Source organism: Abramis brama (genome assembly GCF_963993115.1).
Source record: "Abramis brama genome assembly, chromosome: 20".
Taxonomy (NCBI): Eukaryota; Metazoa; Chordata; class Actinopteri; order Cypriniformes; family Leuciscidae; genus Abramis; species Abramis brama.
This window is the reverse complement of record NC_139982.1, coordinates 3,625,887-3,638,804: the sequence shown is the minus strand read 5'-3', so window position 1 is coordinate 3,638,804 and position 12,918 is coordinate 3,625,887. Positions and strand designations below refer to the sequence as shown.

At 40.5% G+C, this 12,918-nt stretch overlaps 1 protein-coding gene across 1 annotated transcript in view; it reads right to left on the bottom strand.

Moving 5' to 3' along the window:
- Nucleotides 1-441: 441 nt before the first annotated feature.
- Nucleotides 442-12,918, bottom strand: part of LOC311071437 (zinc finger protein 862-like) — a 127,997-nt gene continuing 115,520 nt past the window's right edge. The window contains exons 3-5 of the mRNA XM_084095854.1: nt 1,943-2,172; nt 1,612-1,835; nt 442-1,490 (exon numbers count right to left, since the gene is read on the bottom strand). Coding sequence (XP_083951980.1) covers nt 1,009-1,490; nt 1,612-1,825 — 696 coding nt within the window. The 5' untranslated portion in view covers nt 1,826-1,835; nt 1,943-2,172 and the 3' untranslated portion in view covers nt 442-1,008. The remainder of the gene's footprint in view (nt 1,491-1,611; nt 1,836-1,942; nt 2,173-12,918) is intronic.

Below are 12,918 nucleotides of genomic sequence, written 5' to 3'. Positions count from 1 at the left end.
TTAGATCGTTAGTTATTCTGAGGATCTCATACTTTCAGTTATTAATTCATTATGGACCGAATGCCGCATAGAGATCACGTCGGCCGGATCGTGTTTCTCACGGACACAAACTTGTCAGTTCTGACTTTAGTCAGTGGATGCAGGGTTGGCTAATACCTCTTAAGTCGGTTGTCTACCGCTCACTCAAAAGTGTAGTTTATTTTAGCCACTTCCATACAACTTACTAAATCAGTGATAAACCGAAATCAAAAGGTCTTCAGATGACATGCTACTGCTCCGTTCATACATGCGCCTTTAGTTTGACCTACCCTAACTAAGATTTGCAGTAGCATCAGCCTCCTTATAATCTACTAAAATAATGATTTCAGAATAAATCAAGATGTAACATTTATTTTGCCTAGCAGAGTTAAATATCAATTAAAAGGATTAAAAAGAATACACAATACATAACTGATCAGCATAAAATACAAACATAATTCAAAATGCAATATCAAAAATAGTTTAAAAGAGTTGGCATTAGGGTCCAAAATTAACTTTTTGGCTCACCTGCCACGGGGAGATGAAAAAATCCACCAGCCAAGCATATTTTTTACTGGCCAAAATTATGAACAGCCTTTTTTTTTGTCACATATACATTAATTTCAGTACATTTAATTGAGATAATAAGGTATTATGTTGAATACAAACATAAAAAATTGTCCAGAGCAAAATTTGAAATGTATAATAATAAAAAAAAAATCTATATATTGATCAAAATGTAATCAACTTTATTTGTAAAGCACTTATAGAAACTGTAGTTGACCAAAAGTGCTGTACAGAGTGCAAAAAGGCCAAACAAGTAGACACAATGAAAACAACTGATACATGTCAGATACAATGAATAAGAGTACATAGAAGTCAAAACAGAGCAACAAATGGTAAGACATGGAAGATGTGAGCGTGGAACTAGTGCTCATAACAGTACATTTGAAGGTTTTGTAATACTATCAGATGCTTAATCTAATGAACTTAAACCTCATCCGACTCCTCACTCTCTACCGCAATTACCCCTTTTGCATGGTCCATGAACTCTGGCCTCCTACTCCTGACAGAGTCTTGGTGCCACAGCATCACAGCTTTGCTTGGATCATACTCCCTGATCTCTGGAGAGGACAGCTGGACCATAAGGAGATCTGACAGTGTATCAGACTTTAGGTTGGAGCGCCAATCGGTTTTCGCCTGTTTCATGGTACTAAAACCTCTTTCACATTCAGCTGTGGAGGCAGGGAAGGACAGGACTAGGTCAACCAATGCCAGCAAATCAGGGCAGGAATGCTGATGGCTCCTGTTGACATGTAACCAGGAGATCTTCTCCAGGGACTGGGGCTCTTGGTATATCAGCACCTTCAGGGCTGTCCACTGGCCAGGGATTCTTTCAACATGGATGCCAGAGGCCTGCAGGACAGGCTTGAAGTGGTCCACCAAGGTTTCCAGTTCAGTGTCACCAAAATCTAGAATAATGTTATACAACAGTACAACAAGCATCATGCAGTTTTACTTCTCAAACTATAAAAATATGATGATCAACCTGAACCTAACCTGACTGCCCTGTAATACAAAACATAAAGAAACCTGCTGCTGCATCTCCTGACTCTGGCCAGTTGGTGAAGCTGACCAGCTTGGTTGCACACAGGACCCCTACACTGGCATCCGGGAACTGGTCAGTCATACTCTCCACTAGACTGCCAAGCATTTTGTCCTGTGAGACGACGAGGCCGAGGGTCTTGCAGTCACCTCTGGTCAGCGAAATTCCCTCATAGCTGTTGGCCATTGTGGCCTTCATCATGGGCCCTTTTCTGATGATAAAAGCCTCATACTCTTTCACATTCTCCCTCTCTTATTGATGCAATCATTTCTCTTAATTCTCTTTAAGTATTTCTTATTGCAGCTTAAATGAACATACTTGGTTTTGTACTTCTGAAGTACTGCCTGTGTTGAGCACAAGGAGCTGTGGGCTTCTGCTATGGTGATTGTGGACCTCTGCAGACAGGCAGACAGATGCTCAGGTGGGTTTAGTGTGTCATGCAGGAAGCCACAGAAGCGGATAACAACAGCCTCCCTCACAGTACTATAGTGTTTCCTGGCCTTGGCTTGCTGGACAACTCTGACATTTTGGGCATCAGCAGATTGAGTCTAAAATGCATAAAGAACAGAGACATACATATAGACAATTACTTGCTGTTAAAAAAGAATGATGACATGTTTTATTAGTGTATAAAGCATTGACCAATTGTAATATTACTTCTTGTTATTTACTTGACATTATTTCCGATGACAAATGAGTTGTTTCTGTTTTTATCTTTAGCATTCTGGCGACACACAGAACAACTCATCACGACAGCGTCAGAATCATATTGTAGCCAGCCTCTTGAAACTCTGTTATCTCCAAACCTCCATTTCTCACAAAACTTTCTGGTAACACTTTAGAATACTGTTCCTTCATTAATGAATAATTACACAAGAACAAACGAGTAACGCATTATTAACATTCTAGTAACTACTATTAACTAACAAGAAACTCTGATTAACAAATTAGTAAGTAATAGCGCTCGGATGAATGTAGTAGTTCATTATTAGCTAATCAATAACTACTATTTTTTCATACCTCCCAGAGAACTACTATCTACAGGTTCATAATTAACTACCTAATATTGACTGAAGTCATTGTAAGCTTTTTAGATTTTTGTAAGATTTTGAATAGCAATTCCTTCTGATGGATTTGGTAACACTTTAGTCATTACTAGTGTGTTCCCATGATCTTCACTTTAGAATACTGATCCAAATAATTAGTAGTTCCTTTAGAAAGATGTAGTAACACTTGAGTCATTACTAATGAGTTACCATCACCTTATTATATATTATGCATTATTAATATTAATTATGAACCTGTATATAGTAGTTCTTAGTAGTCTTCAGTGAGGTATGAAAAATAGTAGTTACTGATTAGCTAATAGTGAACTACCACATTCGACTGAACGCTATGACTTACTAATTCGTTACTCAGAGTTTCTTGTTAGTTAATAGTAGTCACTACAATGTTAGGCTAAGACAGAGCTGCGAGACTTGGAGCGCTAGAGACGTTCTGTGTCTAGCTAACCTCGTCCCCAGATTAGTGACTGGCAAGCACAACAACTCCGAGCCATCATGCCAGATATTTTATAACATTACAAAATGCAATTGTAATAAACATTTTATTACATTACTATTTTGGTATGAACATTCACCCACCCGTGTGGCGAATAGCCTTTTGAGATTTATGCTTTCTGTACACCTAAAGACTTTGAAAAGATTTAGAAAAGACTTTATAAGATTATCAGCTCACATCTAAAGACTTGGGTTCACAGTTTTTAGTCTCAGACTAAAGATTTTACAAACAGTGAATCTTGTAGTGACACTATTTACAAGACTACAACTAGATTATTTTAGCTTTTTATTCCCACCAAATTCCTCCCATCATGCTCAGCTGTGATTTAACAAAAATGGAGGAGAAGCAGCTACAGTTAGCTACTGTGGCTTTTATATTCTGCGATAGATAGGCCTACAGTGCCAAAAAGAAGAGAAGAGGACAAAAGTGGATAAAGACAGAGGTAAAGTGATGTAATGAATGAACAGTTTATATTATTGCACAGTAGTAAGATACTATAATTTAATGGTAGTTATTTTTACCTTAAACTAGGTATATGCTTATGCTAGCAGTTGTTCCTGTTTCTGGTTTTCTGAGAAAGAATTTATTGGTTGTTGATTGTTTTACGTCACTATGACTACGCTACGACTTGCGATAATATCAAACATGTTTGATATGAAAGACTAGAGAGAAAGACTGGCATAAATCGGGTCGCCGACTGCAGATTATCACCTCACATTTAACGATCGAGACGACAGGAGCGCGCTGAGACTCCAGTAAGATTACTAAAGACTGCCGGTCTTTAGTCTGGGACTGTGAAAATCCTTTGGTGTACGCCCGGCATTACTCGCCAAACGGAAAATCTACCCGCATTTGACGCTTGGCAGGTGTTAATTTCGGACCCTGACTACAACATTTTAGATTTATTTATTTTTTCACATTGCAGTGCCGGTTCAGGGCTTCCACTGAACTCAGTAATGTAAAAGACATGTGACCCTCTAATGGTGAAGTATGGAAGGGTAATTAAAGGATTGACTTTCCTACAGTAATAATATAGATAATATTGTAGTGGAAAGTTTTACAGCGACAAGCACCATTCACATTTACTCCACATTTTAGTCCAGTTTAGTAAGAGATGTTAGATTGTGTAACATTGTATATGTAGATATGTTTACTTGCATCATAATAAATGAATAAAGTCAGTGAAAGGTTTGATATTGTGTAGTTTGTGATCCTCCATCAGCAGCTGCAGTTTCTCTCAGCTGTATCAGTGCAGTCACTGTGACGTCTGACTGACAGAGGTTTTTGTACGACTCTTTATCACTGTGTGAACAGCATAGTGCTGCCCGGCCAGTGAAAACTCTGACAGTAATAATCTCCTGTGTCTTCAGTCTGGACTCCACTGATGGTCAGAGTAAAATCTCGTCCAGTATTTGCTGTTCCACTGCCACTGAATCTAGATGGAGTTCCAGTATTACGGCTGTTTATGTTATAAATCAGGAGTTTAGGAGCTTCTCCAGGTTTCTGCTGATACCAGTGTAAGTAGCTGCTGTATATTCCTACATCTATATTACACTCTATTGTTGCTGTTTGACTCTGTTGGACAGTTTTAACTTCAGGTTGAGTCAGAGTCACTCCTCTGGATTCTGAAGAAGAGAAAAGAAAAACTATTAGTGTTTAAAACTATTATCATCATATACTTTTACAAAAACACCAAAACCAGAGTCAGTTTTTACATCTTACCTTGAATAAACAGTGCAATGGTCCAGATGAAGATGTTGATTGTGTTCATTGCTGTAGTTTAGTCTTGTGTGATGATGAAGAGTGTGTTCTGTTCTGCTCTCAGTCATGAAGTGTTAAACTCACAGCACTATAAACACTCTCAGAGCACTGAAGCATGTGCTGACAATGCAAAGAAGTGGGCAGGATTTACAACAGCTTGTGCTGAGAACAAACTCATAAACTCTACATAGAAGATTTTACTTTCAGAATAATGTTATTGAACCATTTAGTGATTAATTGCACATATTTATTAGTTGTGAAATATTTTTCTTTATGTTTGTCAGGCTGATTAGACACTAGGTTTTGTCTGGAGAATCATGAATGTAGATCATTTTAAACATATGTCATACGCAGCAGTTTCTCTGAGTTCAGTTCTGTGCTACACCTTTACAAGCATGTTAACAATGAGAAATCAAGAACTAAATAAATCAGTTTTACTATATTTAGAGTCATAATAAAAAATGTCCATTATGGTCTTTGGAATCAATGTTGACATGTTGCTCTCTGGGAAATATTTTCATGATGTCTATTTTTCCCACATTTTCCACATGCATGAAGTTCATCAGGACTCATAATCAGGTCATTATATATTAAACAATGTGCATCTGAAATGTTCAGAATTATTGATTCATTTATTTGAAGCTGCAGGTTTTTCTGTGAATCATGATGATTGATCTGCATATGAAGAACAGAAGCATCATTATGAGAAACTCCACAACATCATCCATGATCAAAGAGGTCAAAGGTCACCTCAGAGGTCACAGCTCATCAAATATATTTCTTTAAACAGTGTTATATCAGAAAGCATTTAGTCAAATCTGAATGAGTGAGTGTTGAGAAGAGCTGAGGATCTTCTAATATCAGTGTGTTGAAGTGTTGTTTCTCTCTCTCTGCTGGAGTGTGTGTTCACTCGAGTGGAATAGAGGTTTTTGTACGAGCGTTTCATTAGATTGTATCACTGTGGTGGACTTTCGGTGGAGGAACTAAACTGGTGATCGGTAAGTCTGTCTATTTAATCACCTAATAAAAAAAATACAATTTTAATTTCAGAAAGTGTTTTACAGCTGAAACAAGAACAACATTTATTAATAATAATGATTATTAGATATTGTGGCAAAACTTTACTTGAAGTCTTTATGTATAATGCATTATAAAGGTTTCAATAATGTAGATAATAATGCTTTATATATTTTTCATAAATTATTGTAACCAAAGTTAAAATGCATTATAATATTTACAAATCCTTGTTACATCTAGAATTGGTTGTTTGTCATGAATTTTAATGTATTATAATTTCTAAAGGTGTAACAATGAATAGATAATATTACAAAGTGTTAATTAGTGTTCAGTAAGTCTGTTTATTTAATTCAACAATGTATTCATTAGATCATATTAGCATTATAATGTAATTAATGTAACAATTAACAATTAATGTATTAAAAAGACTTTTATAATGCAATATGTATGAAGGCTTTTAATAAAGTGTTACTGATATTTTTGTACACTTATTTCATCTAAAACAATGATATTAATATAAGAATAACATAATTCCTTATTAAATAAAATTCTAAACATATTTCCACACTGTGTCTCACTATGAGTTTAATCAGTTTATTACAGGTTTGTTTTTCCTTCATTTATTTCTACACTGAGTTCATATTTAGTTCATCTTTTATTGTAGAAATCATACATGGAAAAAGTGATTTGACATCAGAATGTAAATGTTGCTACTTTCTGTAGTTCAGTCAATGATACTGAATCTCTTTTGCTCATGTTGTGCTTATAATTCAGTGTTTTGTTCATTCTGTATGAATCAATTGTGTTTTAACTCTGTTTGAAATTGAGTTACATTTTCAGTTCAGGTGAATATCTCAAAATTTAAGATATTTATGTTCAGAGTGAATAATTGCTGGAATTAAAGCAGTCAGATCGGCCTGATAATAGATAATATGTGTTATAACTGCTGTTACACTTATTGATTAGATCATACATGCATTTTAATGTATATAGCAGTGCATAATTAATGCATTAAAAATACTTTTATAATGCAATTTGTATAAAAGCTTTAAATAAAGTGTTACTGATATTGTTTTTATAATGATTTATGTGTGTGTGTGTGTGTGTGAATGTGTTGTGTTTGTCTCCTGCAGCTGGTCCCACAGTGAAGCCCTCAGTGTCTCTGCTGCCGCCCTCTTCTCTGCAGATCTCTGGAGACTCAGCCGCACTGCTCTGCCTGCTCAGCTCTTACTCTCCACAGGGGGCGCTGGTGAGCTGGACACTGGACGGGTCAGAGGTCACCGAGGGGGTTCTGACCAGCGCAGAGAGCCAGCAGGACGGCCGCTACAGCCGCAGTAGCGTCCTGACCCTCAGCAAAGCACGCTGGGAAGAGGGAGAGCTGTACGTCTGCAGAGTAACACATGATGGAGCTCCTCATGAGGTCTCGTTCCACAAGAGCTCTGAGTGCTGATGTTTCTCTCCTGAAGATGAGCCGTATCTGAGTGTCCTGTGTCAGGCAGGATTCACATGAGTCTAGTGCTGCAGCTGTAGTGATTTACAACTCAATACTGAAACTGAGTGTGTGTGTGTGTGTGTGTGTGTGTGTGTGTGTGTGTGTGTGTGTGTGTGTGTGTGTGTGTGTGTGTGTGATCTTTCAATCTGCTGTGTTTGCTGCAACATTCAATAAAGCTTCTCAACAAGTTCACTTTGTGTCTGACAACATCATTCAACTAACAGATGAAGATGCAGGTGCTTTTCAGAAGGTTGATGTAGCAGTAAATGTCAAATAAAGCTCTTGGGGTTTGAACATGGTCTCTGGAGACAGAGCTGCTCTATTCTGAGAGGATCACAATCACTCCACCCTGACAATGCAAATGGGCTTTTCAGTCTCACTCTTTGATTGGTTACATGATCTGGACTGGAACACTTTCACTTCTGCTTTAGTGAAGCAGCGCAGACAAACTGATCATTTATAGGAGATTAAAAAGTTTAGAATATAAAAATATTATAAAAAAAAAAGGTCAAGAATCAGCCGTTCTGACACTAATTGTTACATAATCATTACATTTATAGATAATGGTGTAAATATATATAAAAATGTTATAAAATCATAACTAATACATGATCGCAAATGAAGAATCAGTGTGTTGTTAATAAATGTTAATATCATAGTGTATTTGTTCATTGTTCATACATGTTTATATTAAAGTGTATTTGTTAATTTTATAATAAAAACCCTTGGTTGAATGTGTGTTTCACTGCCAGTTTCTGCCCAGCCGACTCTCAGCCAGATCTGTCTTACAGTGCCTGGGCCAGACCTGGGCCATATCAGTAAATAAGAGTCGTTTTACGGGGTGTGGGCCACATCTGGGCCAGAGGAAGCTCTGTGTGTCCATGTTCAGTGTGTTGGGCCAGTTTTGGGCCGGGGACCCAGCCAGAAGTGGAGGTGGACCAGGCAAAGTTTGCTCTCTGGCCTGCTGTTATCAACTCAAGAGTGAACCAGAATCATGTTGCTCTAGTGATGGAGAAACAAAGCTTTTAGAAACCATTGAACCGATTGATTTGCATAATGATTCACTGTATTGAAGCTCTGGAAACGCCACACGCTGGTCAGAACAGCGGAAACTCAGCATAAAAACACCTTTTACACACCAAATGCAAATGTTTTTATTTAAAGTCTAATCTATTCAATGCAATTACCAAATCATCTAATACCAGTAAATATGAAATGTCTTTATAATATGTGTTAGTTTATTAAATTGAAGGGCTTGTTTTGTTTGTTTTATGGAGAGCTTGGTAATCAGACCAATTAGACACTTTTAACTACAACTCCTTTTTTTATTATAAAAATGTGTCAATAAACATTAATATTTAAAAACTGATCTGAGATCAGGTAAAATGAAATAGACAGTGGTTCATGGGTTCACAGAGATCATCGCCCCCTAGTGACGAACCAGTGACATTTGGAAACAGTGATGACATGAAGCCAGTGCTGCCAGATTTGGGGAGTAACCCCAGAGTGCAGTCTGGACGATTGGGGCGGGGCGACACATTAAGGCGGGGCTACACGTGTCACTCCTCCCACCCCCAATTTCATTGGTTTATAATACAGGCATAAGCATGCGCATTCCTTTATGTACGAGTTTATGAATGATCTAATACGCTGTTTGGCTGTACTACAGAAATATTAAGTGATAACCATGGCGATTTCAATAATCAATTAGATAATGTTTTGGTTAACTTAATACGAGTTAAACAGTTAATACGACTTAATAAGTTAGATGAAGTTACTATACAACAAACAATGCCTTCAGGCAGACCGCCGTGTAATGTAGCCTACATGCTGCTAAATCTGGGGAACGAATTCTTCAATTCTTCAATATCGTGGCCACAATATATACAGTCGTGGCCAAAAGTTTTGAGAATTACATAAATATTGGAAATTGGAAAAGTTGCTGCTTAAGTTTTTATAATAGCAATTTGCATATACTCCAGAATGTTATGAACAGTGATCAGATGAATTGCATAGTCCTTCTTTGCCATGAAAATTCCACGATAAACTTCTAGGAAAGAGGTTCAATTCTTGTTAAGAAGGCTTCAGGGCGTCCAAGAAAGTCCAGCAAGCGCCAGGATCGTCTCCTAAAGAGGATTCAGCTGCGGGATCGGAGTGCCACCAGTGCAGAGCTTGCTCAGGAATGGCAGCAGGCAGGTGTGAGCGCATCTGCACGCACAGTGAGGCGAAGACTTTTGGAAGATGGCCTGGTGTCAAGAAGGGCAGCAAAGAAGCCACTTCTCTCCAAAAAAAACATCAGGGACAGATTGATCTTCTGCAGAAAGTATGGTGAATGAACTGCTGAGGACTGGGGCAAAGTCATATTCTCCGATGAAGCCTGTTTCCGATTGTTTGGGGCATCTGGAAAAAGGCTTGTCCGGAGAAGAAAAGGTGAGCGCTACCATCAGTCCTGTGTCATGCCAACAGTAAAGCATCCTGAGACCATTGGTTGCTTCTCATCCAAGGGAGTGGGCTCACTTACAATTTTGCCCAAAAACACAGCCATGAATAAAGAATGGTACCAAAACACCCTCCAACAGCAACTTCTTCCAACAATCCAACAACAGTTTGGTGAAGAACAATGCATCTTCCAGCACGATGGAGCACCGTGCCATAAGGCAAACGTGATAACTAAGTGGCTCGAGGACCAAAACGTTGAAATTTTGGGTCCATGGCCTGGAAACTCCCCAGATCTTAATCCCATTGAGAACTTGTGGTCAATCCTCAAGAGGCGGGTGGACAAACAAAACCCACTAATTCTGACAAACTCCAAGAAGTGATTATGAAAGAATGGGTTGCTATCAGTCAGGATTTGGCCCAGAAGTTGATTGAGAGCATGCCCAGTCGAATTGCAGAGGTCCTGAAAAAGAAGGGCCAACACTGCAAATACTGACTCTTTGCATAAATGTCATGTAATTGTCAATAAAAGCCTTTGAAACGTATAAAGTGCTTGTAATTATATTTCAGTACATCACAGAAACAACTGAAAAAAACATCTAAAAGTAGTTTAGCAGCAAACTTTGTGAAAACTAATATTTGTGTCATTCTCAAAACTTTTGGCCACGACTGTAGGCTATATAGCCCATATTTACCTAGGTCTATATCAAGTGTCAAAATTATTTGTATAGCGCTCAATTCACATAGTTTTAAAGCAGCATTACCAAAAGTCATATAGGCCTATATAAGCTTAATATAATATAATATAATATAATATAATATAATATAATATAAGCTTAATATTGTTGTGCTCGGGTCTCAGGTGCCGAAGGCTGTTGTGAACGAGAGGCTGAGGCAGTTGGATCCATGTGCAAAGCTTTATTGTAACACACCAGAAGACACTATAGAGCTGACATGCAACACAAGCAGACAAACCGAAGGGCAATCCAAACTCGTAGTCAGAAGAGAGCAGAGGTCAGGGCAGGCAGAGAAACGTTCGTAAATGTCCAGGAAAACAGGCTAAAATCCAAACCAGGGAAACGGGAATCTTAGAGATAATGCTCGGAACTGTCTGCAGGAATAACACTGGCAAAACAAGACTTCGCAACTAAACAATGGGAAGAACAGTCCAGATATAGGTGAGCTGAAGATGTCCAGGTGATGGTAATCACAGATGATAAGGTGACTGGAATGATGGGAAGTGCAGTTTCTAGAATTCGGGAGATAGTGATCTGATGATTCCAGAGGGAGGCAGCACGGAGCGCTCCGTGACAGAGCCCCCCCCCTGTGAGCGGCTCCGGAAGCGAGGACCTGGACGGCGGCGGGGTCTCCCACGGGGCCTCGGGGCTGGACGATCCGGGTGTTCTTGATGGAAGGAAGCCACCAAAGAGGGATCCAGAATGTCTTGGGACCTGACCCAGGAGCGTTCCTCCGGGCTGTACCCCTCCCAGTCGATGAGGTACTGGAGAACCCCGCCGCGACGCCGGGAATCCAAGACCTCTCGCACCCGGTACGCCTGCTCGCCGCTGACATCAATGGGGGGAGCCTGCACTGGAGCGACCTCCTCCTGGGCCTCCTCTCTCCTGGGAGCTGCCGCGGGCCTGAGGAGAGACACATGGAAAGTGGGTGAGATACGATAAGTAGAGGGAAGTGCAAGACGATAAGACACAGGTGTGATCTGACGGAGGATCTGGAAGGGACCAATGAATCGGGGAGATAGCTTTTTGCATGGGAGTTTTAAACGGAAGTCCCGGGTGGATAACCACACCCACTGTCCCGGGCGGTAACGGGGACCCCCGCGCCTCCTTCGGTCAGCCTGGTGTTGGAACTGGCGGACGGCTCGTTGGAGGTGGACATGCGCAGAGTTCCATGTTTCCTCGCTACGTTGAAGCCAAGAATCAACAGCCGCGAGATTCGTGGGCTCGCCGGCCCATGGGAACAGCGGGGGTTGGAACCCTAGCACACACTGGAATGGAGTTAGTCCGGTGGCAGGCTTACGGAGGGAATTCTGGGCATACTCCGCCCAAACCAGGTATCGGCTCCAGTCCTGTTGGTTTTGATGACAGTAGGTACGGAGGTAGCGTGTGAGGTCCTGATTAAGACACTCGACCTGTCCGTTGGCCTGAGGGTGGTACCCCGAAGTTAGGCTTACATTTATATTTAACTTGGAACAGAGCTCTCTCCAGACTCGAGAAGTGAATTGAGGACCACGGTCCGAGACAATGTCCTCCGGAAGACCATAAAGACGGAATACTTGATGCATGAGTACCTCCGCCGTCTGTAGGGCGGTGGGCAGACCAGCCAGGGGGATGAAACGACAGGCCTTGGAGAACCGATCAACCACAGAAAGGACAGCAGTGTATCCCTGGGAGGAAGGAAGATCAGAGACAAAATCCACAGCTATGTGGGACCATGGACGTCGAGGAACTGGTAGGGGCTGAAGGAGTCCGGCTGGTTTCAAATGTGAGGATTTGACAGTATTGCAGACGGTGCATTGGTGGATGAACTTGATGACGTCAGCTTTTAACGAGGACCACCAGAAACGGTTCGTGACAAGATGCTGGGTAGCTGAAATCCCGGGGTGACCTGCACTGGGGGTGCAATGAACCCACTGGAGAACTCGAGAGCGGAGTTCAGGAGGCACAAAGAGTCGATCAGGGGGACACTCGGAAGGGACAGGATGGTTCCTCAAGGTTTCCGTAATCTCCGAGATGATATCCCATTGAACTGGCGCAACAATGAGTGTGGATGGCAGAATTGATGTGGGTTCAAACTGTTCACTGGAACCATCGAACTGGCGAGAGAGCGCATCAGCCTTTCCATTCTTAGATCCTGGACGATAGGTAATTTTAAAATTAAATCTGGAGAAGAACAGGGACCATCTGGCCTGTCGGGCATTCAAACGTTTGGCTGATCTAATGTACTCCAGGTTGCGATGGTCAGTGAGAACGGTGAATGGATGGCGAGATCCCTCAAGCCAATGTCTCCA